We start from the raw sequence: 23827 nt of genomic DNA, 5'->3' as shown, positions 1-23827 counted from the left end.
GGCTCCGAGGTGACCTAATTGTGGCCTTCCAGTATCTGAAGGGGACCTACAAGAAGGCTGGGGTGGGACTTCTCAGGGTATCAGGTAGTGATAGGACTAGGGGGAATGGAATGAAGCTGGAGGTGGGGAGATTCAGGCTGGATGTGAGGAGGAAGTTCTTCCCCATGAGAGTGGTGAAGCCCTGGACTGGGTTGTCCAGGGAGGTGGTTGAAGCCCCGTCCCTGGAGGTGTTTAAGCCCAGGCTGGATGAGGCTCTGGCCAGCCTGCTCTAGTGTGGGGTGTCCCTGCCCATGGCAAGGGGGTTGGAACTAGATGATCCTTCTGATCCCTTCCAACCCTGACTGATACTATGGTATTTCAGGTCAGGTTGGATGGGGCTCTGAGTTGAAGATAGCCCTGCTTCCTGTTGGACTAGATGACCTTGAAAGGTCCCTTCCAACCTAAAGCATTCTACAATTCTGTGAGTATGTGCTGTCTTTTTCAGACAGTGGAATAATTCCTTTGAAGTATTCTGATTCTGCATTGCAAATTGATACCAAGATCTTCATAAGCATCTGTAATTACAATATGTGTCAGGCATTGGTACAAGCTGCTCAGGTGGTGTCGCTGTCCCTGGAGGGGTTCAAGAAATGTGTGAACATGACACTTTGTGACATGGTTAAATGTCCATGGTAGTGTTGAGTCAGTGATTGGAACTGAGGATCTTGGAGGTCTTTTCCAACCAAAATAATTCTATGTTTTTATGATTAAAAGGCCAAACTCAGATCACAGTGAAGGAGTAGCTTTTTGTCATGGTTTGGGAAACACATCTGTTGCTTGCTCCCACCTTTCAAGGACACATGCATGGACATTTAAAAGCAACATTAAAGCAGCCAGTTAAAACAAGTGTTTTGTACCCAAATCGTAGCAAAACCATGTACTTTGAGCCCAAAGCAAAATGTGGTCTAACCATTGTTTTTGTCTGTTTTTTTGTCTAACCGTTGTTTCTTTCAGACTGATAACCACTTTTGCAGTAAAGGCTGTTTCCACACCAGTGTTAATGCTGAACTAGGCAGAGAAGCCTTCACAGCCACAAGCATTACATCACTTTACCACAGGGAGAGTAACGAGACTGAACTTTTCTTTATCTTGCCTTTATTTATGCTTGGACTTCCAGCACTGCACATCAGATACTCAGAGTCTTAATCTGTCCTAGATCAGACTGCAAAAATTACAATGCTCTCTCTGCTGTCCTTGCATCAACTAATCAGCCAGCCACATCCAACAAACCCTTCACTTGAGCAGTTACCTCTAGCTATAAAACATGTCTGTCCCCTTCAGGATTTCAGCTTCTGGCTTACAAAAGATGACGTGCAGTCAGTTACACTGAAATGCAGCTCCTGATTGTATTCTCTGTGCACACATTTACATCAGGCACACAGGTTATATAAAATAGTTTGGAGTACAAAAATATGGTTATGACATAGGAGTACCAAACAGCACAGAATTAGAACAGTTTTATTACCATGATACCAATTTATATACAGGGCTGTCCCCCCTCCCTCCCTCCAGTAAGCATTTTTATGGGGGTTAAGCCTTTTTCCCAACTTGACAACTACTCTAGAAAACTCCAACTGAACAACACAGCTCTATTTTAACCCCTACATTGTCTATGCAGTCTGCACCAATCCTCTCTTCTTGCACACAAAAATGCTTTATAAATAATTCCCCACAGAACGTCTCATGTGTTTTATTGCACATTGTACATGCCGGTAGCTAAAAGAAAGGCTCGAGCCTTCCACTGGGTAACTAACTGTTTAAATATTCACTGTTTACTTATGGTAGGAATACTACTGCCTCTTCCCCCCACCCCCACCCCCCCAGGCTCTAATCTTAATTGGTGATGTAAAAATTAAGGAAAAAAAACAAACAAGCAGAACAGAAAACATGCCTCAACTTGTGTAGCTTTGGTGAAAGCTTTTTTGAGTGGTACTGGTTCTTACTCTGTAAAGTCATTAAAAAAATTTGACCTGGTTAAAAATCCTGTTTCAGAATGGCTGCAGGTTGTACTGTAGAATGATCCATACAGCTGCTTGTATAATCATGTATTCCTTCTGTTTGGCAGAACTAGATGTTGCTGTGCTGCACTGACTAAAACATGGATTCACAGGGTTTCTAGTGTTAACTACAGAAGTTAGTGTGCTGGTCTCCATCCTGCTCCCTGGTGCTGGCAAGCAAAGAGCCCCCCCGAGAACGCCAGAACAGGTTGGTATAAAAAGACCCTGGGCACCAGTGGCCATCAAGCATCAAGGCCATGCACAGTTCCTGTTAAGTTCTAGCCTAAGGGATATGAGTAATTGATCATTTATAATGTGGCTTTATGGTAGGCTACACTAAAATAAGACTGCTAAACAAAAGAGAATGGTTCATGTGTGACAGGTATGTGCCAGCTGGTAAAAATCTGCATCTTTGAGGGTTAAAACTCTGGCATAAACAAAACAAGATTAAAAAGTGGGTTGAGCAACTGTTTTGCCACAGGTTTCTAAAGCTATTAGCCATCAACAGCTCCAGAAAGGGATAAACCCAGCAAAACCAAACAACTAAAATTGCACTATTACAAAGAAACAAGTCCATGAAAGGGAGAGGCAACCAGCTGCAGTTAAGGGACAGCCACTTCCAGAAGCCGATTGTTTTTTCGCTTGCAGGTTGGGATGTTGCCGTTTTTCTGGCTGCCTTGGATGAACTTCACGCACACTTTGTCTCGTTTGAACTGAACCAGGAATCTAAGAGAGGGAAGAAGACAGATTTTACTTAAAGATTGGGGAAAAAATAGTAAGTGACATGAGAAGCAGGAATCTTTCCTGTTGATTCAGAGCATGGCTCTAAAAGATGTTGTTTTCAGGTCTGTATGAACAGTAAGAGTTGGAGGATTAACAAAAGCCACAGGTTATAGTATGGTTTGAGTCTCCTTCCAGTAGAATCTCCTAATTACTGCCTTCTGCCTGTAACTGTGGACCTTTTACAGTAGTTACAGTTTTAGATTCCCTTAGAAAGAAGGTGGTTTAAATCAGAATTTCTAGTGTACCAGAAATGCAGCAAAGACTACTTCCAGCTGTTTCACCATCATCCAGAGGGTCTTCTCAGTTTTCATGGTAGGATGCTAAATAATTCTACAGAAACATAGCAACTTCTGTAACTGCACAGCAACTTTTACACAGGCATGGAGTGACAGGATGAGGGGTGATGGCTTCAAACTGGAGGAAGCTCGGTTGAGATTAGACCTGAGGAGGAAATTCTTCCTCATCAGGGTGGTGAGGCACTCAAACAGGTTGCCCAGAGAAGTTGTGGAGGTTCCAAGCCTGGAAGTGTTCAAAGCTAGGTTGGATGGAACTTTGAGCAGCCTGATCGAGGAAGAGGTGTCCCTGCCCATGGCAAAGGGGGGTTGGAACTAGATGGTCTTTAAGGTCCCTTCCAACCCAAAGCACTCTATGATTCTATGAGCATCATGGGTGCTGCTCTTCTGCCTTACACTTAATTGATCTGTATCTGGTATTTTAGCAGCTCTCATATTTCTAATCCTTAGTTAGCCTTTAGAGCCCTCTACTTAGCAATTGGGAAAATCCCCTTTCTTCCCAGCAATCTCCAAATTTAGATATTCAGGATAAATTAATTCAGGAAGAGAAATTTCATTGAAAGTGGAGGATTGATTTAAAAGAAGGAAATGCCCGCAGGCCCCTCTAGAGCCTCAAACTTCTCACTGATCTGGGTATCAAGATTTAAAGCATTACACAGGGCAGCACTGCCTTTTGGCTCACAGGCAGCAGCTGCTGACCTAAAAAGTTCTTTACAATACAGCAGATTTTTCCCTTTGAGCATCCTTAAAAAAAGTCTTCCAGCAGAGGCCAAAAGCTTCAAAGAATTTGTTCTGCAGCCGGAACCCACAAATCAAGCTGACGGCAGAGCTCAGGGGAGGAAATGGCCTCTGCTGTGTCGAGCTGCCCTTCGCTCCTGCTTCCCCACTGCACAGAGATTAACTTGTTCAGTGCTCCCAGCCATGCAAGCATCCAGAGAACAGGAGGAGGTCCTACAGACATCATCTCTTGTCACCAACACTGCCTTCGCCTCTGCTCTTTGTTCCCGTATTCTATATATAAATGGTTTGTCTCTTATTGTGCCCCTGAATCAACAGCAGCTTTGCTTCTATCAGCTCTCTTCCCCAAAAGTAGTCAAAACAGAGCCACATTTTCTCCTCAATCCCTAAGCTCCAAGTACTGCTTCACCACCAACAGAGATGGAGCTGCTAAGAACTTTAAGTTATTTAGTCTGGGAGCACTCAATAGCAATGTCCACTTGAATGTTTTTAATCTGCAAGACAAGAAACAAAACCACATCCCCAAATGCAAGGCTCCTAGGGAGCAGACTGTTTTCCAGACCTAAGGCAAGTGGAGAGGCCAGACATAAACTCTGCATGCTTAAACTCTTACTTAAACTTAGCAGTTGATTTCATTGTAGCCATCATTGAACTAGAAACTTACTGGGGACAGACACAGTCTTAAGAGGCTAAAAAGACACACCCTTGATCACATTAAACCACATCTGGTAACAGAACAAAGGAAAATGGCAGATGTCATTTTCAAGGGAAGAGCAAATTTGGCTTGTAACTAAACCCTCAGATCTGAACAGATAGAAACTGTACTCCCCATCATAACCCTAGCAGTATGGTGCAGACATAAAAACTTCAGTTGTTACCTACGGACACTACTGTTAGAAGGTTCTAGCTACTGAAAGCAGGGGTCACTTCACACAACAAACCATGTAACAGCACTGGGCTGAGTGCAGGACTCGGACTCCAGAGGCTTTAGGAGTTCACACACAGATTCACAGATTGCATTGGGTTGGAAGGGACCCTCAAAAGTCATCTTGTCCAAACCCACTGCAGTCAGGCTGTGGCTATAAACACTGCAAGTGTAGTCCTTATTTTTGGCCAAAATATGAAACTTTACCAAGCAGAGAGCACTATTAATTTGAGATGCAGGCTTTTTATCAAACCATGCTTTTAAACAACCCCCCCACACACAAATAACAACAGGTGGGTCTAAAACCATCAGTAGGAACGGTAGTCACACATTTTTCACCTTCCTGGAAGAGAAAGTCAAGCCTTCTAGCCTATCATTGCTAGCACCATCGTTACTTGTGTTTGGGGAAGAGTTTTTCGTTTTGTTTTGGTTGCTTTCAGTAGAAGCTGGGACCTAGTGTCCACTCTACTCAATAAACATCTCGTGGGAATAGGTGAACTTCTCAGTCACACACAAAACCATTCTTTCACATCTCTCAATTATTTCTGCAGCAGCAATTCTGCTTTGTAGCCCTATTTGAAGCTACCTTGAGAAAAACCACATTCTCTCTTAATGACTTTCAAGGAAGTAAGAGCCAAGATAATATCAGACATGAGTAGACATTGAAAATGGGATCATTATTTACAAGAACAGTGTCAGGAGAAATGAAGTAGTAGTCACCACAACAGTGTTTTCTTTTCTAACATTAGACACTTGACTTCTTAGCAGGTTGCACTGAAGGAAGTTAAGCAAACAAGTTGCACAGTTAAGCAAACAAGAAACATACTCATCAGATATCTCAATGTTGAGCTTCTGCTTGGTTTGGCTGAGAGTAGTGCGGTAGAGTTTAGTGGCCATTTCAATAAGGTGATCGCTGCTGAGCAGGAAGTCTCCTTTACCAGCTGCTCCTGACCCCTGAAACAGAAAGGGAAGTAGTCAGGACTAGCAATATCTAGAATATGGAAAATATTAAATACCAGCCAAGCAGGAGGTTTTACAAGGAACCTTCTCTTCTCAGTGCAACAAAGTCTTCTGACTTGCAAATTAAATAGGGATGCAGTGCAGTCTTTAGGATCAACATTCAATTCACTCTCAAATAAACCCCAAAGCTCTTGAGAAAGCTAACCCCCCTTCTGACCCTAAAGGAGAGTCACAGTCGTCTGTCCTACAAAGCTGTAGTGTTTCTGCTTCCTATTCCTGGCTACACAGCAGCAAGCTCACAGTATTTTCAGAAGGGAATAGAAAACCAGTTACCAAGACCAACACAAGGATGAAAGTCAGGATGAATACACTACACATGATGGTCTTCAAATCCATTCAAGCTAGAAGACAAATCCCAGCTTAATGATTTTAGCAGAGCAATGCTGACAGTGCAGTGAAGCAAATATAGCAATGAGCTAAGTTACATAAACCTGAGGAACCAAATTAGCTGTGCCATAAGGTGGATTTCTTGGAATCGCGTAAAGAGCAGAGAAATATTTTTACCAACGTGTCAGGAAGAATTAAGTGAGCAGCTAAAATAGGAAAACACTGTCACAGAGGATCGAAACTGAATTAAAAATCCCTGCTGCCAATGGAAAACTCCAGTCCTGAAGAGGTGAAGTCTGATTTTCACAAGAAAATGATTGTTCATAGAATGTGAGGGGTTGGAAAGGGCCTCGAAAGATGGTTTAGTCCAACCCCCTTCATTACATAACAACTGTTCTCATTTGGCTGCAGTGGTTTTGAATAAAAGGTTTTGCAGATACAGCAAAGTTCTAGGAAGTTCTATACCACTATGATTTAATGATACACCATAATGAATAAACCATTTTATAAGACTGCATGTAAAAAGGTTGTCTTATTGTATTAGAAACTTGTGACCCACCTCCTTGAGGTGCACTGCAAAGAAGCCATCATTCTGGGAGCTCATGGACACCTTGGTAACATCTCCCAATGGCACCTCTGACTTGATATTCCCAGACTTCTGATCCACAAGCAGGACGTTGTTTTTGGTGAGTAAGAAAATCCTGGATGTGGCCTGTGACAATACAGAAAGGCAAACCATTACCTAGAAAGATAGAACTGGTCTTTACTGAGCACCTTCAGGCAGCTCCTAGAGCTCATAATCTTGGCACATGTAGGAATCATGACCGTATGATACAGCTCAATCAAGGCTAAGACTCGGTGTTCACTGTGATTCACCAAAATTGCGTTACAGAACACAACTCACGCAGCTATTTTCAGTGTTCTGTTCTCCTCCCTTTATCTGTTGGCACTTACTTGAGGAGGATTAGCGTATTTGCAAACAACAGACGTGTGTTCTTCAATTTGTCTTAGGAAACAACAAGAAAGAGAAGTGAGAACTTAACCAATGCATGGCTTTTGTTTCTGTAAGACCTTAATGACTAAAATCTTAACTAATAGAATTAAGAAGTAGCTGTCCTGAGCACACAGAACCATAGCTGCTGCCGCTTGTTCTCCTTCTCCTTCTTCCTCCTCTTCTTCCTCCTCTTTTTCCTCCTCCTCTTCCACTTTCTCTTCCTCCTCCTCTTCTTTCTCTTCTTTCTCCTCTTCTTCCTCTTGTTGTTGTTAATTCTTCAGAGTTGTATCTTATGCAAGTACAGGGCAGATACTGTCATCTTAACCAAGAAATTAACTTGGCATCCACAACAGGCAACCTAATGTCTCTCCTACAGATGCATAAATGACATCTACTACTTCTAAGAGTTAGGCAGATGAAGTGAAAAAAGGAGGATAATGACTTCCTCTTTTAATCAATATGATTTAAATGCAGAACAAGATCTGTGATGGCAGAATAAAGAAGTACCCAGCACACTGAACAGCTTTCTTCAAATGATGCAGGACACTTGCCTCTTCACTCCAAAGAGCTTTTGATACCACTCAGAAGACAGGCAAAGCTACCACGTATGCCACTCACTGTTTCAAAATGCAATCAAATGTGATTATCAGGAGCTGGAATGGCAACAGGAACCTTCAAACATTAAGTTTCCTAAATACTTGAACAATTTTCTCTAAATATTTTTTTTCATCACTTGCCAAAATGAAGACCTAAGGTTGATGCAGAGCTTCCATCTAGTTGTGAATCAATTAAGTCTGTTACCAGGTGATGAGATACCAGTTTGGTTTGGGAAGCTCACTGAAAACTACAAAACCAAAGCAGATTTTGGTAACCTTGACATAAATTAAGACCAGGTGTTTAAAAATCACCATAGAATCTTAAAGTCAACAAGGTTGGCAAAGACCTCAGAGATCATCAAGTCCAACCTATCACCCAACACCTCATGACGAGCTAAACCATGGCTTCAAGTGCCACATCCAATCCTTTTTTGAAAACCTCCAGGGACGGTGACTCCATCACCTCCCTGGGCAGCACATTCCAACGGCCAATAACTTTCCGTGAAGAACTGTCTCCTCACCTCCAGCCTAAACTTCCCCTGGCACACCTTGAGACTGTGTCCTCTTGTTCTGGTACTGGTTGCCTGGGAGAAGAGATCAACCCCCTCCTGGCTACAACCTTCTTTCAGGTAGATGTAGAGAACAATAAGGTCTCCCCTGAGCCTTCTCCTTTCCAGGCTAAGCAACCCCAGCTCCCTCAGCCTCTCCTCGTAGGGTTTGTGCTCCAGACCCCTCACCAGCCTCATTGGCCAGGTGAGTGGCCAGCTTGAGTTCTAACTGGGCTTTTGCCTCTCTAATTTTTCTCCTACATGACCTAACAGCATCCTTAAATGTATCATGAGTTGCCTCCCCACTTTCCAAAGGTGATACACCCTCTTTTTTTCCCTTAATTCCTTCAAGAGCTGCTTGCCCATCCAGGCCAGCTGCCTTCCCTGCCAGCTCATCTTTCAGCACGTGGGTGCAGCCATTTCCTGTGCCTTCAAGAGCTCCTGTTTGAAGTAGGTCCAACCGTCCTGGACCCCTTTGTTCTTAAGGGCTGCCTAGGGTACCTCTGAATTAGTTGTTTAAATAAACTGAAGTCTGCCCTCCAGAAGTCCAAAGTGAGGGTCCTGTTATTGCTCCTCCTTATTTCCCTGCATATTGAAAACTTCACTATCTCCTGGTCGCTGCACCCTAGACAGCCTCCTACCATCACATCTCCCACCAGCCCTTCTCTATTTGAGAACAGCAGGACAAGCAGAGCCTGACCCCTGGTAGGCTCACTTAACAGCTGCATCAAGAAGATGTCCTCCATACACTCTAAGAACCTTCTGGACTGCCTCCTCTCTGCTGAGGTAAGTTCCCAGCAGATATCTGTCAGGTTAAAGTCACCCACAAGGACAAGGTCTGATGATCTTGAGACAACCTCCAGTTGCTTATAGAATATTTCATCAACCTCTTCATCCTGATTGGGTGGTCTATAACAGACTCTAACCAGGATGTCAGTTTTGTTAGGCCTCCCTCTGATTTTAATCACAGGCACTCAATCCTTTCATCCACAACCTCAAGTTCTGAGGCATCAAGAGATTCCCTAATATACAGGGCCACCCCTCCTCCTCCCTCGCCTGTCTCACCTGAAGAGCTTGTAACCACCCAGTGCAGTACTCCAGTTGTGTGAATCATCCCACCATGTTTCTGTAATGGCAACTACATTGTAGTTTTCCTGCTGAACCAAGACTTCCAGTTCCTCTTGTGTGTTACCCATACTGCGTGCATTGGTGTACAGGCACTTCAGTTGGGCTGCTGATTTCTCACTGAACTCTAGTTTATGTCCCTCTCTCTCCTCTCCAGAGAGACTGGTTTCATCACCCACCCTCTTCAAACCTAGTTTAAAGCCCTCCCAATGAGCCCTGCCAACTCTAGTGCTAGAGCCCTCTTGCCCTTTCTAGATTCTCCTCATCTAGGTCCAGCAGATCAGGTGTGGTAAAAGTTGCCCGCTGACCAAAGAAGCCAAAATTCCGCCTAACAATAAGCCTTGCCCTTAAAAACCAGGCATTTTAAAAATCCTCAGTCTATCCCATGACAGAAACAACATCTCCCTCTCACTTTATTTATAGCATACACAAGCTAACCTTCTAGATACAGCAATTCCATGTTATTACCTTCCCATTGGCTCTGTTGATCTTACTGACAACTTCTGCAATAATGATCTTCTCATCCACAGCATCTTTAAGTTTTTTGTACTTGGGGTTCTTGCTGATTTCCAGGTAAGCCCCTTGGAATGGCTGCCCAACACTGCACAATGAAAAAGACAAGGAAACACGAGTTAAATAGAAACCTCAGGGAAGAAGCAATCCTCCTGGAACCATCATCACAGAATTACAGAATCACAGAATGTGAGGGACTGGAAGGGACATCAAAAGATCATGCAAGTCCAACCCCCCCTGCCACAGAAGGATCATCTGGAGTAGGTCACACAGGAATGCATCCAGGCAGATTTTGGATGTCTCCAGAGCAGGAGGTCTCCACAATCTCTCTGGGCAGCCTGATCCAGGGCTCTTTTACCCTCACAGCGGAAGAGTTTTTCCTTATGTTCCTCTTCTCCAGCTTGCACTCATTGCTCCTTGTCCTATCATTGGACACTACTGAGCAGAGCCTGACTCCAGCCTTCTGACACTGCCATTCACATCTTTATAAACATGAATGAGGCCACCCCTCAGTCTCCTCTTCTCCAAATTAAGGAGACCCAGTTCCCTCAGCCTTTCCTCACAAGGAAGATGTTCCACTCCATCATCTGTGTGGCTCTGTGCTGGACAGTATTCAAGATGGGGTCTCACAAGAGCAGAGTATAGCCATAGACACCCTATAACCAGTAGATTCCCTGTGGACTTTATCCTGAAGCAAACAATGATGACCTACAAGCTAAAACTGAAATGAATCAAGACTGAGCTTCTATCACACATACCACTTAATAATGTCTCAGATAAAAGCAACTCAGATGTTTATTTTGTGGTATTGTATTTAATTGTTCAGTCTTGGTGCAAGAAGCACCAAACTAAGGATATAAATAAAACTCCATTCCAAGGAGCTCTGTGCTCATCAGATTTACACTGCCTCAAGGCAAAAAAACCAAAACAGACCTGCTTGCTTCTAGGACAGACCAAAGGCAGCATTTTTCTCTTTTCCCAGCAGTAGCAAAAGACATTCCAAAGCAAATAATGAACAACCTGCAGGTTAAAATCTACAGCCACTAAATAAGTGATCTACTGAAGAAAGAGAAGCATCAGCTGAGTCAATTGCAGGAAAGAAAGGAAATATCTCAATAAAAAAATGACACACAACAAGACCAACAAAACACACAAACAACCAAGCAGAGGTTGTCCATGCATGGAATTGCTCTCATTATCTCCTGCAGATTCCTGGTCCTCCCTCTTCTGAACAGAGCCTTGCTCCTGCTCAGCTCAAACTATGGCTTCTAAAGGAAAATACTCCTGAGATGTGAGAGACCTTTGTTTTTAAGCAAAACGTAACTTTGAAGTTCATATTCACTTTGAAAGTTCAACTTAACGTCTTTCAAGGACATCAGTTCTCTGTTTCATTAGTTTATTGCATACCACAAGTGCATTCCTTAAGTGAAACCAGGTACCACTCCTGCACCTTCTTCAGTTGGGTTAGCACTGGAAACAAACTTCCAAGTGCTTTTTAAGTATCATTTCCAAAAGCTGTGTCTCATTGTATCTAACTCTTTAATCACCAGTCTTCACATTAGTGTCATGCTGAATGTGTCAGGTTTGAACATAATAGGTGAGGTCCCTGGCACAGCTCTTCTGGGAGTGCCATTGTCATTTAAGAGCCTTTCAGTTCACCCTGTAGTTGTGGGAAGCAGTGTGATGGAAACTGGGGGAAAGGGTGAAAGTCCCTTCTACAAGGATGTGAGCAGGTCACAGGAGGTTAGAACAACAAGACATCACGACTGCTGGACAGAAGTGCTCAGTATTGCAAGATCAAGTGGCCTGCAATAACACTGAAGTTAGAAGCAAACCAAGGTTTCGTTTCCAGGATTGTGAAGTCAAGTGATGGAGGAACATTTGTCAGGCAAGGAAAATGAACTTTTCTGCTTAAGATAAAAAGCAAAATCTTGCTTTGTTTCTTAAATCTAAGTAAGGATAGGGAATTTATTGTACACTAAAAGCAACAGATTAAGTCAATACCTGGCTGGATATAAAGCCTTCTTGTCCTTGAAAAGTTCACTTGCTTCCAGTTTTTCTTCATAGATAAGCTTCTGCTGATCTGTGAACTGGTCTCTGTACTTTTTACACTACAAAACACAACATATTAAACAAACCATAAAATTATCCTTCCAAATCTGCTTTGAAGCAGTAGCACCACAGACTAATGTTTGCCTATTGCTCAAGATGCACATTCTTTGTATGCTTCTGAAGTGACTCAGTTCCATCCTACATGCCACTGTAGCAAACAGAGGTGGTTTTATTCTTACACATTCTAGACACTTCTGAATGGCACCAAAACCAATATCTAAAACATCTCTTTGACGCATGCTGTGTTTGAACATGAGTTTCATCTATCAGAAAGCAGTCACTGAAAGGCTATGCCAAAAAGGTTTACAGATATCTATAGTTCCACAATTGTGGAAGTTTATGGAAGCAGAGAGAAAGAACAGACCCCAGCTGAGAGGATGAATTTTGCAGGCTCAGAAAGAAAAACTGCTCCCTGATAATTCACAGAAAACACAGCTCAAAAGCTCAGTAAAACATCTCATCAGCACTTATACAGATTCTAGCTCTTCTCTCCAGCCAAAGATCCAAACCAGATTTCAGCTAACCACAGTTTCTGTGTAAAAAATTCCACTCAGTACTTCCAAGTTCTTGCAGTTAGTCCCAGCCCTGGCCATGGACACAACTATTATAAGCTACCAATTAACAGGCAACAGCATATTGCTTTACTGTTAAGTCAAAAGCTGATGGCAGGAAGCAATCCTCTCTCTCTAGCCCCAGAAAGGAGTAGGGAGGATAGTTATACCCCTTGCAGGCCAAAGATAGTGAACAAAACCTACACTTCTTCCACAGAAATAAAATCATCCTGGCTAGAATGAGAAGAAATACATCCTAAAAATAGACCCTTCATGAAGAAAACTACCCCAAAAAAATCATGTGATGTAGTTCTGTACAGACTGGACCAGAATGTGTCCTACCCTCCACAGATGGAAAATCCTCTTTAGTTCCTTGTGAGTGGAATCCAAGAAAAGGTAAGGTCTTGCTGGCCAGTTTTTATCTATTGGTGATAAAGAAGGCATCTTATTCTTCATTTCCAGGAAGTATTTTTGCATCTGGGATAAAAGTGAAGTAAGATGTTTTATTAATGTCCAAATAGCAGAGTTACTGAAACAGGCACATGCTCTGTGGTTAAAAAGACAAGTACTCAACTAACAACTCTCAGCTTTCACAAACCTGAATATGGATTTTAAAAGTCAGTTATGTTGAGAAATGCCAACTTAGATACGGCAAATGCTTTGTCAGTACCACTCCCACACCTTTAAAACACCACTATAAAACTTTTCTTTAAAGCGTCAGAATAGTTAAATTGTCCATTTTCCATACGCTTGGTCTGGATGTTTCCTTACAAAGACTATCCCAGCCGTAACACAGCTGTGATGTTTGCTAGCAAAGAAGAATTTGAAGCACAGAAAATATACATATGCTTTGCACAGATATATACATACAAGTCTCTGAAGGGTAAACTCATAAATCTTTCTTCCAGCATTGGCCCTGAAGAATTTCCTGTACTCTCTACGGACCTGGAAAGTGAAACAAAGCCTCCAAGTGAATACAAAGCAGGAGTCTGTTTGCACAGGTATGCTTTTATAACACTCTATGGCAGAAAATACTACACAAGCATCCAAACATGCAAAGTGCTCTCTGAAACAGGAATACTTAACTGGGTACACTTAGAACAGATGAACCACACCATGGATGGAGAGGTCAGAAAGTTACCTCAGCTGACCTGAGTTCAGCCATTTGGAAATATAATAAAGAATTTGAAATATTTTCCTCTGAATAGGGAAACTATTCAAATACCGTTGAATTGATGGCCTGGATCTATTTTCACAGGCTTCTGCATGTAGTTGGACTGGATGAAGCAAGGTCTCAACGGTTGTGATTTTATGGCTCCTTAATATTTGCAGCTCTGGTTTCTATGCAGGTATGGTAATGAATTTGCTGTATACCTCATATACACCAATTAAAGAGAATTAGATGCTTTGTACCTATTTCCCCATGTCATCATTGTTAGAACAGGTATGAGAGTATGAGAGCTGGCTTTACTCTGATTTTATTGAGTCTGGAGTGACGCTGAGTTCATTGCATAGCTAATTGATGAACTGTTTCTGAAGTTCTCCTTTAAGATTCTTAATATACAGAATAAAAAAGGGACTTTTTTTCTTCCCTCCAGAGCACTTATGCATGAAAAACTCTTATCACACATTCAGTAAAGGAAAACAAGGGTTTGATGCTTGATAAGAGCGGAGAACCAACACAAAAGTTGTGTAATGCCCGTGAGCTTGATACTTGCTCCTAAAGCAAAAAAGTGTCAAAAAGGTGATGTCTGAGAACCATTTTTACTGGTAATACATGCTTGGAAACCTAGATTTTAGAGTACTTGTTTTGCCCTTTGCATTTCTATGGATGGTAATTCCTGTCTTCAGAAAATGCAAGCTGAGAGGGAGCACGACTGGGTTGTGGTTTTATGTGAAGCCCAGGCTCACATCAAGTTAGTTGAAACGTGTCCCAACTTCTTTCCAACTCTGGCCCAGTCTTCAAGATACCTGTGACAAATTTTGAGCAAACCCATGGAAAACGTAATGGCTTTGCACAGTTTACTCCAGAGCAAAGGCAGTGGTTTTAGCTGACTTGCTATGTGCTGCTGAATGTACCAGGGGAAAAATAAAGGGAGGCCCATAGAACAGAATCCCACATCAGCTCAGAAGCAGATGCTTGCTTGGCTTCCCCTGACACACCTTTCGCCCTATACTCAGTATCAGGCATTCTAAAATAATCCTGTATTTTGTGATTTAAAATGTCACCATTCTGGGATAAAAAAACCCTAACGTTAGAGATAAATGGGGTTTGCTTAATTACACATAAAGCTGCATCAACAAAACTGACAGCATTCAGCTGGCATCATTCTAGGCAAATGCAGCACAAATTTGTTTTTTCTTCCTTGCTTTATAAGAAAAATTCTTAAGAGTTCTTATTCACTGTAAGGTTCAGTGCTCTATAATTAGCATACATCCTTTATTTATTCTTATTAATTAATGCACTGATTATTCAGGCATGGAAATGAACACACTGAAAGTCATTCCAACTGTAATCATCCCAAATCTCACCATGTTCTCCTTGACTCTCTTTAATGATGTTGCTTTATATTATTCCTCATGAGCTGCAAGGTGTGCAAATTAATTGGGGACAAAGGGACTAAGAGACATCCCCCCACATGCCATTGGAGCTGCAAAGCAAGCACTGAGAAATGCAAGCTGTTCCAGAAAAGCCTAAATCTGGAAAGCACCACCAAGGCTATTAAAGTCTGCTTATCCTACAATTTAAAAGAACAAGAATTAAACCTGCTCGAGTGGGTCCAGAGGAGGGCCACCAGGATGATCTGAGGGCTGGAGCACCTCTGCTGTGAGGCCAGGCTGAGAGAGTTGGAGCTGTTCAGCTTGGGAAGGAGAAGGCCCAGGGAGACCTTAGAGCTCCATTTCTGAAGGGGACCTACAGAAGGACTGGGAAGGGACTGTTTAGAAGGGCTTGTGGTGATAGGACAAGGGGCAATGGTTTGAAACTGGAGCAGGGCAGATTTAGGTTGGACATAAGGAAGAAGTTCTTCACAAAGAGAGTGGTGAAATACTGGAACAGGTTGCCCAGGGATGTGGTTGAGGCACCATCACTGGAGACATTTAAGATCAAACTCGATGTGGCCCTGGGCATCCTGATCTAATTGGAGGTGTCCCTGCTGACTGCAGTGGGGTTGGACAAGATGACCTTTCAGGGTCCCTTCCAATCCAATGAAATCTGTGAATGGTTTCATCTTGAGCACTTGTATCAACTTTAAATCTTCACCTCCATGTGTCATGGGTGAAAATGCTTTGTCCTCAGACAGAGGGAGAATTATCTGTTGTGGGAAGGGTACATTGGAATCACAGACTCTTCTCTTACTCAGAAAAATCAGCATGTTTCAGGTGAGACCAAAGTGCTGCTTACACTACTTCACACACTGACAAAACCACACTGCAGGCAGGCAGAGATTCCTGCTGTAATGTGCCTCCAAGGTTTTTGATTCATCAGTTTTCATTTATATGCTGCTGCTGGATATAAAGCAGCCTCCAAGTTCTCAGGAGGGACATATTATACTGATTGAAAATCATAAAAACAGACCTACTTTGCCAGGAGGACCTAAAGTATGATTCTGATCTGCAGAATGACTTCTTAAAATGGCTCCTTAATATTTGCAGCTCTGATTTCTATGCAGGTATGGTAATGAATTTGTTATATATCTCATATACACCAATTAAAGAGAATTAGATGCTTTGTACCTATTTCCCCATGTTGTCATTGTTAGAAAGGTATGAGAGTATGAGAGCTGGCTTTACTCTGCATTATCCATCAAATTGTTCCCTTTTACGCTTCTGTAGTCTATGGCATCCCTATCAGCACCAGTGACACACAGCCAAACAAAACTCGTTCAGATTTTCAATGCTCTTCTGAGCTGCATCTGTAGAAGTACCCCTGAAAACTCTGTTATGGAAATCATTTGGCCACAGCCCTGAAACATCTCAAGCCGCCATTTTCATTGTCTACTTACAGAGCAGACCTGCATTTTTCCAGATTACAAAGTGTTTTCTTTTGCCAACCAGTCCTTGAAAGCAATGAACAGAATACAAAAGCCTCTTGTACATATCAGTTTTTCTGGGAATTCATGGCTACCACAAGCCACAGGTAACTGCATGCCCCCAAAAGGGCTCGATGGAAGAAACAAGACATCATCATGAGCTTTACCATCATGCCCTCAACACTTGGGGTCAGGGGTCTAACATGAGCAGCAATGAAAAATCAAACAGGTCCAGCCTGCTTCCCAATCCAATAAGCAGAAGTCACAAGAAGAAAATACATCCTTGTAATCTTTTCAGGCAGGTTCTTTGCCAGTGTAGGTCAGGTTTTTCATTCCATCACCATGGTAGAGTCCCTTTAATCTGACATTCATCTGTCACTTGAAAACTGAAATTTCTGCCATGACAAAGCCCACCGAAATGTTGCTGTGAATGAATTTTTCAGTGAAGTCCATAAAACAACATTTAGCAATGGAATTCTGTGTCAAAGTCATCCCTCTTAGTGAGCTCACATATGCTGGTTTATTGTTAGTGTTTGAGAAAGTACCTTCAGTCCAAGCCAGTAAGCCCAAATGACTGCAACAGCATGCTTACGCCTAGCCTCCTCCTTCAAGCGTTTCAATTCCCTTCGAGCCTAAAAGGTTTAGATAGTGAACAAAAGAGACAGCCCGATGCAGAAAGCACAACCACCAGGAAAAGGCTTCTCCCAAACAGAACAGAACAGCTGACTTATAACAGAGACACAGGAAGATGGAAGCACAGAGTTTAACATTTAAAACCAAACATGTCAGCGTCCCCATCCCTGGAGGTGTTTCTAAGAGGCAGAGATGTGGTGCTGAGGGACGTGGTTTAGCACCAGCCTTGGTAGAGTTAGATCACAGTTGGACTCGATGATCTTAAAGGTCTTTTTCAACCAAAATAATTCTATGATTCTCTGAATTGGTGGACAAAATTGCTCACAATTAGTGGGCAAAACCCCTCCATTGCTGCCTCAGTGGGCTGTAGAGAGAAGAGTTACTGGCTGGCAGTGTTTCCATCCTCTCTTCTGTGCACACCTTGCAGTGGTATCTCATAACTTGATTTTCATAGCGAACTTTGCTGCAGCTGCAGGACCCAAACGATCAGTATGAAAGTCAGGACTTAATAAAATTTCACGATCTAATCAATTCTTCCATGGGGGAGTGCCTAGGCAGAACAGAATCAATGCTGGAACTCTGGATGTAATCATAGAATGGTAGGCGGTTGAAAGGGACCTCTGGAGATCACTGAGTCCAAGCCCCATGCCAAAGCAGGATTACCTAAATTACACTGTATTGAGGGCTTTTCTTCTGGAGGTTATTTTTCATTTTGATCTTTATGTACTTGAAACAAAATTGTCCAGCCTGGTAAATTCTGTCTTTATGGAATGAAGGGGTAAATTCCCCAAACCTTCCTCATGTACAGAGAGATAGGCACTGCCTGCATTTCATCAATCATTCCTATTTTAGGGAAGCAATTTGCCAAGTATTCCAAACACAAAAGTGCGTGAGGGCAGTTTAATAGACTCTCACATTTTAGGAGGTAACAGGACATTTGTTATTTCATTATCTCACGACAAAAGTCAAGTAAAACAAAGAATTTCAGTGTTCTAGGATCAGTCACAGCACCTCTAGCCACACATCTGCCTTTGGCAAGTGGCATGGTGCCAGACCTGTGCAACAGCAGCTCCAGTCCGTGACAGTTAAATTGTTCTGATGGAGCTGGAAAGGTTAATTTGTGGCAGATGTATGCTCTCAAAGATTATGTTTTCACTCATCTGCTGTAAAAAGCAAGGGCTCTGCCAGGCTAGGGATTTGTCTGTCTTGTGAAAAGGAAGGAAATGATAACTTTCAGAAGCTTTTCTTTTAAATATTCCCTGGGAAGAAGATAAAACATAACAAGTTTTATCTCTTAGCAGATAGCTGAAATTATGTCTTTTCACCTTAATTCAGATGATTATCTTTTAATGGGTATTTTACACTTCAATTACTTAAAAGATTTTAAGAAGCAGGAGGCATATTTTTGTGAACCAATTGGTAAAAGTAGCCATTAAAATGTGTTAAAAATGCTCCAAATCTATGAAATATACAAATAAGGAGCTGTAACACAATGAACAGTTTTGCATTCTGGATGTGTATTTAATTCTAAGGAACATCTTAAACCTAGGAAAGTTAATATCACTTCTGCAGGACTGAGCAATTGCTTTACTGGCAGGAACATAAAGAGAAAACAAATTACCACTGTTGAACAAATGTAGAGGAAATGGTGTGTCTGTCAAATTACATAGCTGGCTAAACAGCAAGCTAGAACTTAAAAGGTCCAAAGCCTCCCTAGCAGGAGGGACATTCTGTACATGTTTGTTTGAATTCCCAGGGCTGCTGTTTCATTAGAAATCTTGTGGATTGATATCAAAAGAGCAAAGGTCAAACCCAGAATTATTACTCCAGATGTAATTTGAGCGTGTTTCTCCATCTAGTTGGCAAGGTGTTGTGACAACTCTCCCACCCATCCCCACCCATCCAACCTAAATGGTAACTGGAAAACGTTTTAAACTTAGTATCTTTGCTGAATATGGTTTTCAGTTACATTACAAATGTATTAATTGAAACCAATAGGGTTTTGACCTCTACTGAACAGCATTTCAAACGTTCACATACCCCACAATGACAGGCTGGGGATTAGCAAGAATCTTTCAGTGGGACTTTGCTTCTGAAAACAAACAGCTGATGCTGGAATTCCTGGGATTTTTCTAGGGCTGTAAGTTTAGAATTGCAAACTAACATCATTTTCTGCTCAAAGATCAGATCATAAAACTGTGCTTTACTTGTATTTACTCAGTTTTTCATACTGGTTCAAAGCACAGCCAGAATGAAAAGAAATTAATCCAATGAAACCAATTCAAACTAAAATTTAGTAAGATCAAATAGCATTGGTTTGAACTTGTAAAGGAAGACTGCCCAGGGTGCAGAACATACAGCCTGGTGAAATCCTCAGTTGGATCACTGACAGAGTGTCACTGAAAGCACTTGTTGAGGGTGAGGGAAACAACACACCAAGAACCCCCAACCTTCTCTCCCCCTCCACATCATGCTTTGCACATTTACATGTACTCCAATACATGTCCTAATTTGAGACTACTGCGGTCTAGTCATTTTTAATCAAGTCTAACGACTCATTAGTGCAGATCACTACTTGGTTGCCATGCAAAGAGTTACCTACTCTACAATAAAACTGGCATACAAAATGTTGGCAGGCTCATGAAGTGTGGCATGGATGGAAACGGGAGGAAGGAAACAATGATCATGCTCTATTGTTTTAAAGTCAATTGTATTAGTCATTCATTCTCACTATCCACTACTGATTAAATGGTCGATACTGTTGGGTAATGAGGGGGGCATGTGATATGTGCACATGGAGTACCTTATATCCAAGCCAGAAAGCCCAAATAACAGCAATAGCATGTTTATTTCTAGCCTCCTCCTTCAGTCGTCTCAGTTCCCTTCGCGCCTGTGATGCATTTGAAAAGGGGATATAGAAAAGCTTAGGGAAGAAAAGGTTACTGCGAGTTCCCAGTGGTGCAAGGAAGAGAGAAAGAAACCGGTCACTATAAACAGCAAATACTAAAGCGTGCCCCAGCTTCCCAGACTGCACCAGCAAAACCACATTAGCAGCAGAGGAACATAAAAAAGGAAAAATTGGCAGTTTAAGCCACTGAAAATACTCCCAGAGAACTTTATCCTGAAGGACCTTCTTCATTCTATGTAGGAACAATGAGGTGCACAATTAGCTGTCATTTTCTTACCTGGGTACCATGCCAATAAGCAGCAATGATTGTGGCAGCCTCATTACAACGCCTCTGATGCTTAAGCTCCCTAAGAAGTTTCCGAGCCTGGAAACAATTGAAAGCATTATTTTATTCCAACGAATAATAGTATTTTCTTCATGATTTTAAACTAAGACGCTGCAAGCTGTAAATGCAGGCAACCCCACAAAACAATGCCTCTAAAGACTATGCAAATAAATTCACCGGTGCTGCACAGCTTAACACCTGCTGTTCCACAGAGGATTCTGGGCAGAAGGATTGGAGAACTTGGGACAGGTAGGTCAGAGGATCCTAGTTCAATGTTTAGTTTTCTCCCTGATTTGCTGCATCACCTGAGATAACTGTTCTGATGCCCAACAGTCCCTACTTAGCACGGGTCTCTAACTGATGCCCAGAAGAGGCAAGTTCTTGGGAAACACCTTGTGTTGGTTCAGGAGGTAAACTGAGGCAGACTCTGCAGCCAAACTATGACAGTGCCATTTTCACTCAAAGCTGGATTTCCTGACATAAGCATCTATGAAAGTTGTTGTGATCCAAGGAAATGGCAAACCATAACTTGGGATGAGATGGTGCTTTTACCCAGTTTGCTTCAGATGATGCTTGTGGGAAAAGCCATGAAGGACTCCCAAACAGAACTGGAAAGATATTATTAATTCATTTAAGCAAAATAAAGAAATAAAAATCAAGGGGAAAAAAAGTAAAATTAAATTATGCTGGCTTATTGGTGGCTAACTTAAAACCTTGTGGGCAGGTGAGGGCTGTTTACATTTACAGCTAGTAACTGCAGCCCTTTCCTTCCCTATCTGGCAGGAAGGGACCTGACTGCAAAATTCAAAGCAGTTGTTTCCTCTCTAAACAGAGTAAAAGGCCATGTTTAGTGGTGTAGAGAAAACTTAATAAGAAAATAGAGGAGCCCAGGGACACTTGTGCTAAAGGTGGACAGTAGTTGCTTTAATATTGTGGCTACCTTCATGTGAGCTGTTAGCCTCATTTTTACTCTCACTACAGCATCTTTCCTTAAGTCTCTACTATGGCTGCAGGATTATCCCTTCATGAAGCACAAACCTCCCAGAGAAGCAGAAAAGTTGCAGCAAACAGAGGCAGAGGACAAGCAGAGAGTAAAAAAGTACTGGTTCAACAAGTGGAGTACAGCCAACTTTCACAGCCCCTGATTAGCACACTGAGAACTGAAGACCTAACCCAAGTAACATACTGCCCCAGGTGACCCAAACTCTTGCTTTTAAGGATGCTTTCAATCCTAATTCTTTGAGAATCCTGTTAATGATAAACCAACCACCAACCACAATTTGTTTCTTACAAAGCAGCGCATGTTACAGTTCTCACAAACCCAGTGGCAGAGTCCCAGGCTCTGGAGCTGTGTGGTTAGTGTGTACCTTGGTCTGCTCTGAACTCCAAACCCACTCACTCACATTCCAGCCCATGTACAGAGGGTACCTCTCTCCAAATTCTCCGGCAGAAGACACCTCCAAGGGTAACCCAGTAGTCCAGTGTGGTCCCAGCTTTGCACCCAGATCATTTACCAGTATTTATAGCCCAGGCTGCATGAGATGTCCCAAACTCACCTCATCAATAGCAACACATGCATAACAGCCACGGCTTGATGGACGTGGAAGTCCATGCTAAGCACACCTGGAATGTGGTTTTTGACCCGCTCCTTACCTCACCATGCAAACACAGCTGCACTACCAGGAAACTCACCTTCCATCCTCTGATGTAAGACTGGACTATAATAGCCGAACTCTTTATCTTCTGGTATTTTTTTTGTTGCTGCATGGGAAAAAACAATTGTGTGATGCTTAGAGCAGAGTAGTGCAAGTGTAAAATGCTGTAAAATACAACTTTCCGTGGTAACATTTGAAAATATGATTATAGGGATACAAGCACTAAAAAGGACCAAGCTGATCAGAGTGTAGAGTCTGGGTTCAACTGGAGAGGAAATAAAGAGCATCACCAATGCTGCACAGACAATGTCTCTCTGTTTACAGAAACACTAAGTTCATGGTCAGCAGCACAAAAGTGACATGGATTAAATACTAACAGTAACAGCTTTCTTTATCTTTCCCACCCACACAGTGGCTCACAAACAGCCACAAATGCTCAGGTTTGTTGGCTAAGCTTTTTACCCTCTTCATGAGACTTGTGCTGTTCCTATTCCCCCAGTCCCTTTGTAATACCAAATGCTGGCAAGGTAGGAAAAGAGAAACCCCATGGATTCCTGAATGACATGCTGGAATATTATCCAGGTATGTCAGTTTGAACAATTAATTTCTTGGAAGCTGAGCATTTTCCATCTAAAACTCTGATTTCTCCAGTGGGCCAGTGGTTAGTGTAATACTTAAGTGAACAACAGTTGCCAGACTTTGCAACGAGGCTTTTAGATTTCACAGAGCCTACTCCATTACAGTGAACACCTCTATGAGTAAGCTGGACGAAATGCCCTCTAGGCCACATTCACGTAACGTCCATCATGCCTTGCAAAGCAAGTTCTGCATTTAGCCAAGCCTCCAGCACAAGCTATTGGCAAAAAGGTATGTTCATGCAAAGGTTTCCATGCAAAACCTTCTCTTCTCCTAAGTAAATAGCAATAGCACAAAAGCAAATGGCTTCAAGTTGCACCAGGGGAGCTTTAGATTGAATACCAGGATACATTTCTTTAAAGAGTGGTCAAGCCCTGGAACCAGAGAGGTGGTGAAGTCAGCATCGCTGGAGGTGTTCAAAAAACCACTGGGACATGGTTTAATGGCCATGGTGGTGTTGGGCTGACAGTTGCACTCAAAGACTTTAAAGGTCTTTTCTAACCAAACCAATTCTAAATGACAGTGCCTAACAGTCATGTTGGGTTAGCAGAACGGTGCTCTCCGCCTAGATGAAGAGGTGGGGAAACAGCTCTATTGTCACTACTAAGTAATTCTGAGAGTGTTGCCATCATCCTGCATTCAAAGACAACTGCTGTCACCCTTCACAAGCAAACCAAGGATGTGAACATGGTCACACATTTGTTTTGAATTCTTCCTGCTAAGAGTTGTTCTCTTCTAGCTGTGGTAACTCCATGTTTAATTCAGAGATCAGAATGAAGCCACATGGGCACAATGCAATTCTGTAATGCTGCTCTTTGCAGAAGCAGCAGCTTCAATCACAAAAGTTCAGAAGGAAGAGCTTTTGCAGTTTAAAAAAAGTACATTTATTCATATATTTTCCGAATTATGCATACTCCTCTCTAATTACCCACAATAACTGAACCAAACACTAATGGCTTTCGAGATGATAAACACAAGTGCTCGTCAAATAGTGGCTGCCAGTTGTGCAATTTGCAGTTTAAGAAGATGCTTTCATTACTCATCATGTATTTTATCAAGCTTTCTGATATGCACACAG

The 23827-nt window shown here is 42.2% G+C and overlaps 2 protein-coding genes across 4 annotated transcripts in view; one reads left to right on the top strand and one right to left on the bottom strand.

Annotated features, from left to right (window-relative positions):
- AOX1 (aldehyde oxidase 1) overlaps positions 1-1040 on the top strand; it is a 60266-nt gene extending 59226 nt beyond the window's left edge. The window contains exon 37 of the transcript XR_010987324.1: positions 362-1040. The gene's annotated coding sequence lies outside the window, so the exon portion shown is untranslated. The remainder of the gene's footprint in view (positions 1-361) is intronic.
- A 441-nt stretch (positions 1041-1481) lies between these two features.
- The window catches only part of MYO1B (myosin IB), a 142943-nt gene continuing 120597 nt past the window's right edge, over positions 1482-23827 (bottom strand). The window contains exons 21-31 of one of the 3 annotated variants that reach the window (XM_068137930.1): positions 22151-22219; positions 20411-20497; positions 20029-20115; positions 17138-17224; positions 13432-13506; positions 12904-13038; positions 11903-12009; positions 9854-9986; positions 6682-6834; positions 5602-5729; positions 1482-2762 (exon numbers count right to left, since the gene is read on the bottom strand). In XM_068137930.1, coding sequence (XP_067994031.1) covers positions 2639-2762; positions 5602-5729; positions 6682-6834; positions 9854-9986; positions 11903-12009; positions 12904-13038; positions 13432-13506; positions 17138-17224; positions 20029-20115; positions 20411-20497; positions 22151-22219 — 1185 coding nt within the window. In that variant the 3' untranslated portion in view covers positions 1482-2638. The remainder of the gene's footprint in view (positions 2763-5601; positions 5730-6681; positions 6835-9853; positions 9987-11902; positions 12010-12903; positions 13039-13431; positions 13507-17137; positions 17225-20028; positions 20116-20410; positions 20498-22150; positions 22220-23827) is intronic. The other 2 variants (XM_068137931.1, XM_068137932.1) reach the window with 2 other exon arrangements.

Source organism: Melanerpes formicivorus, unplaced genomic scaffold (assembly GCF_026170545.1).
Source record: "Melanerpes formicivorus ecotype bairdi unplaced genomic scaffold, bMelFor1.0.p_v2 SCAF_5, whole genome shotgun sequence".
NCBI classification, from domain to species: domain Eukaryota; kingdom Metazoa; phylum Chordata; class Aves; order Piciformes; family Picidae; genus Melanerpes; species Melanerpes formicivorus.
The sequence above is the reverse complement of the archived record's forward strand: the minus strand, read 5'-3'. Positions and strand labels throughout refer to the sequence as shown.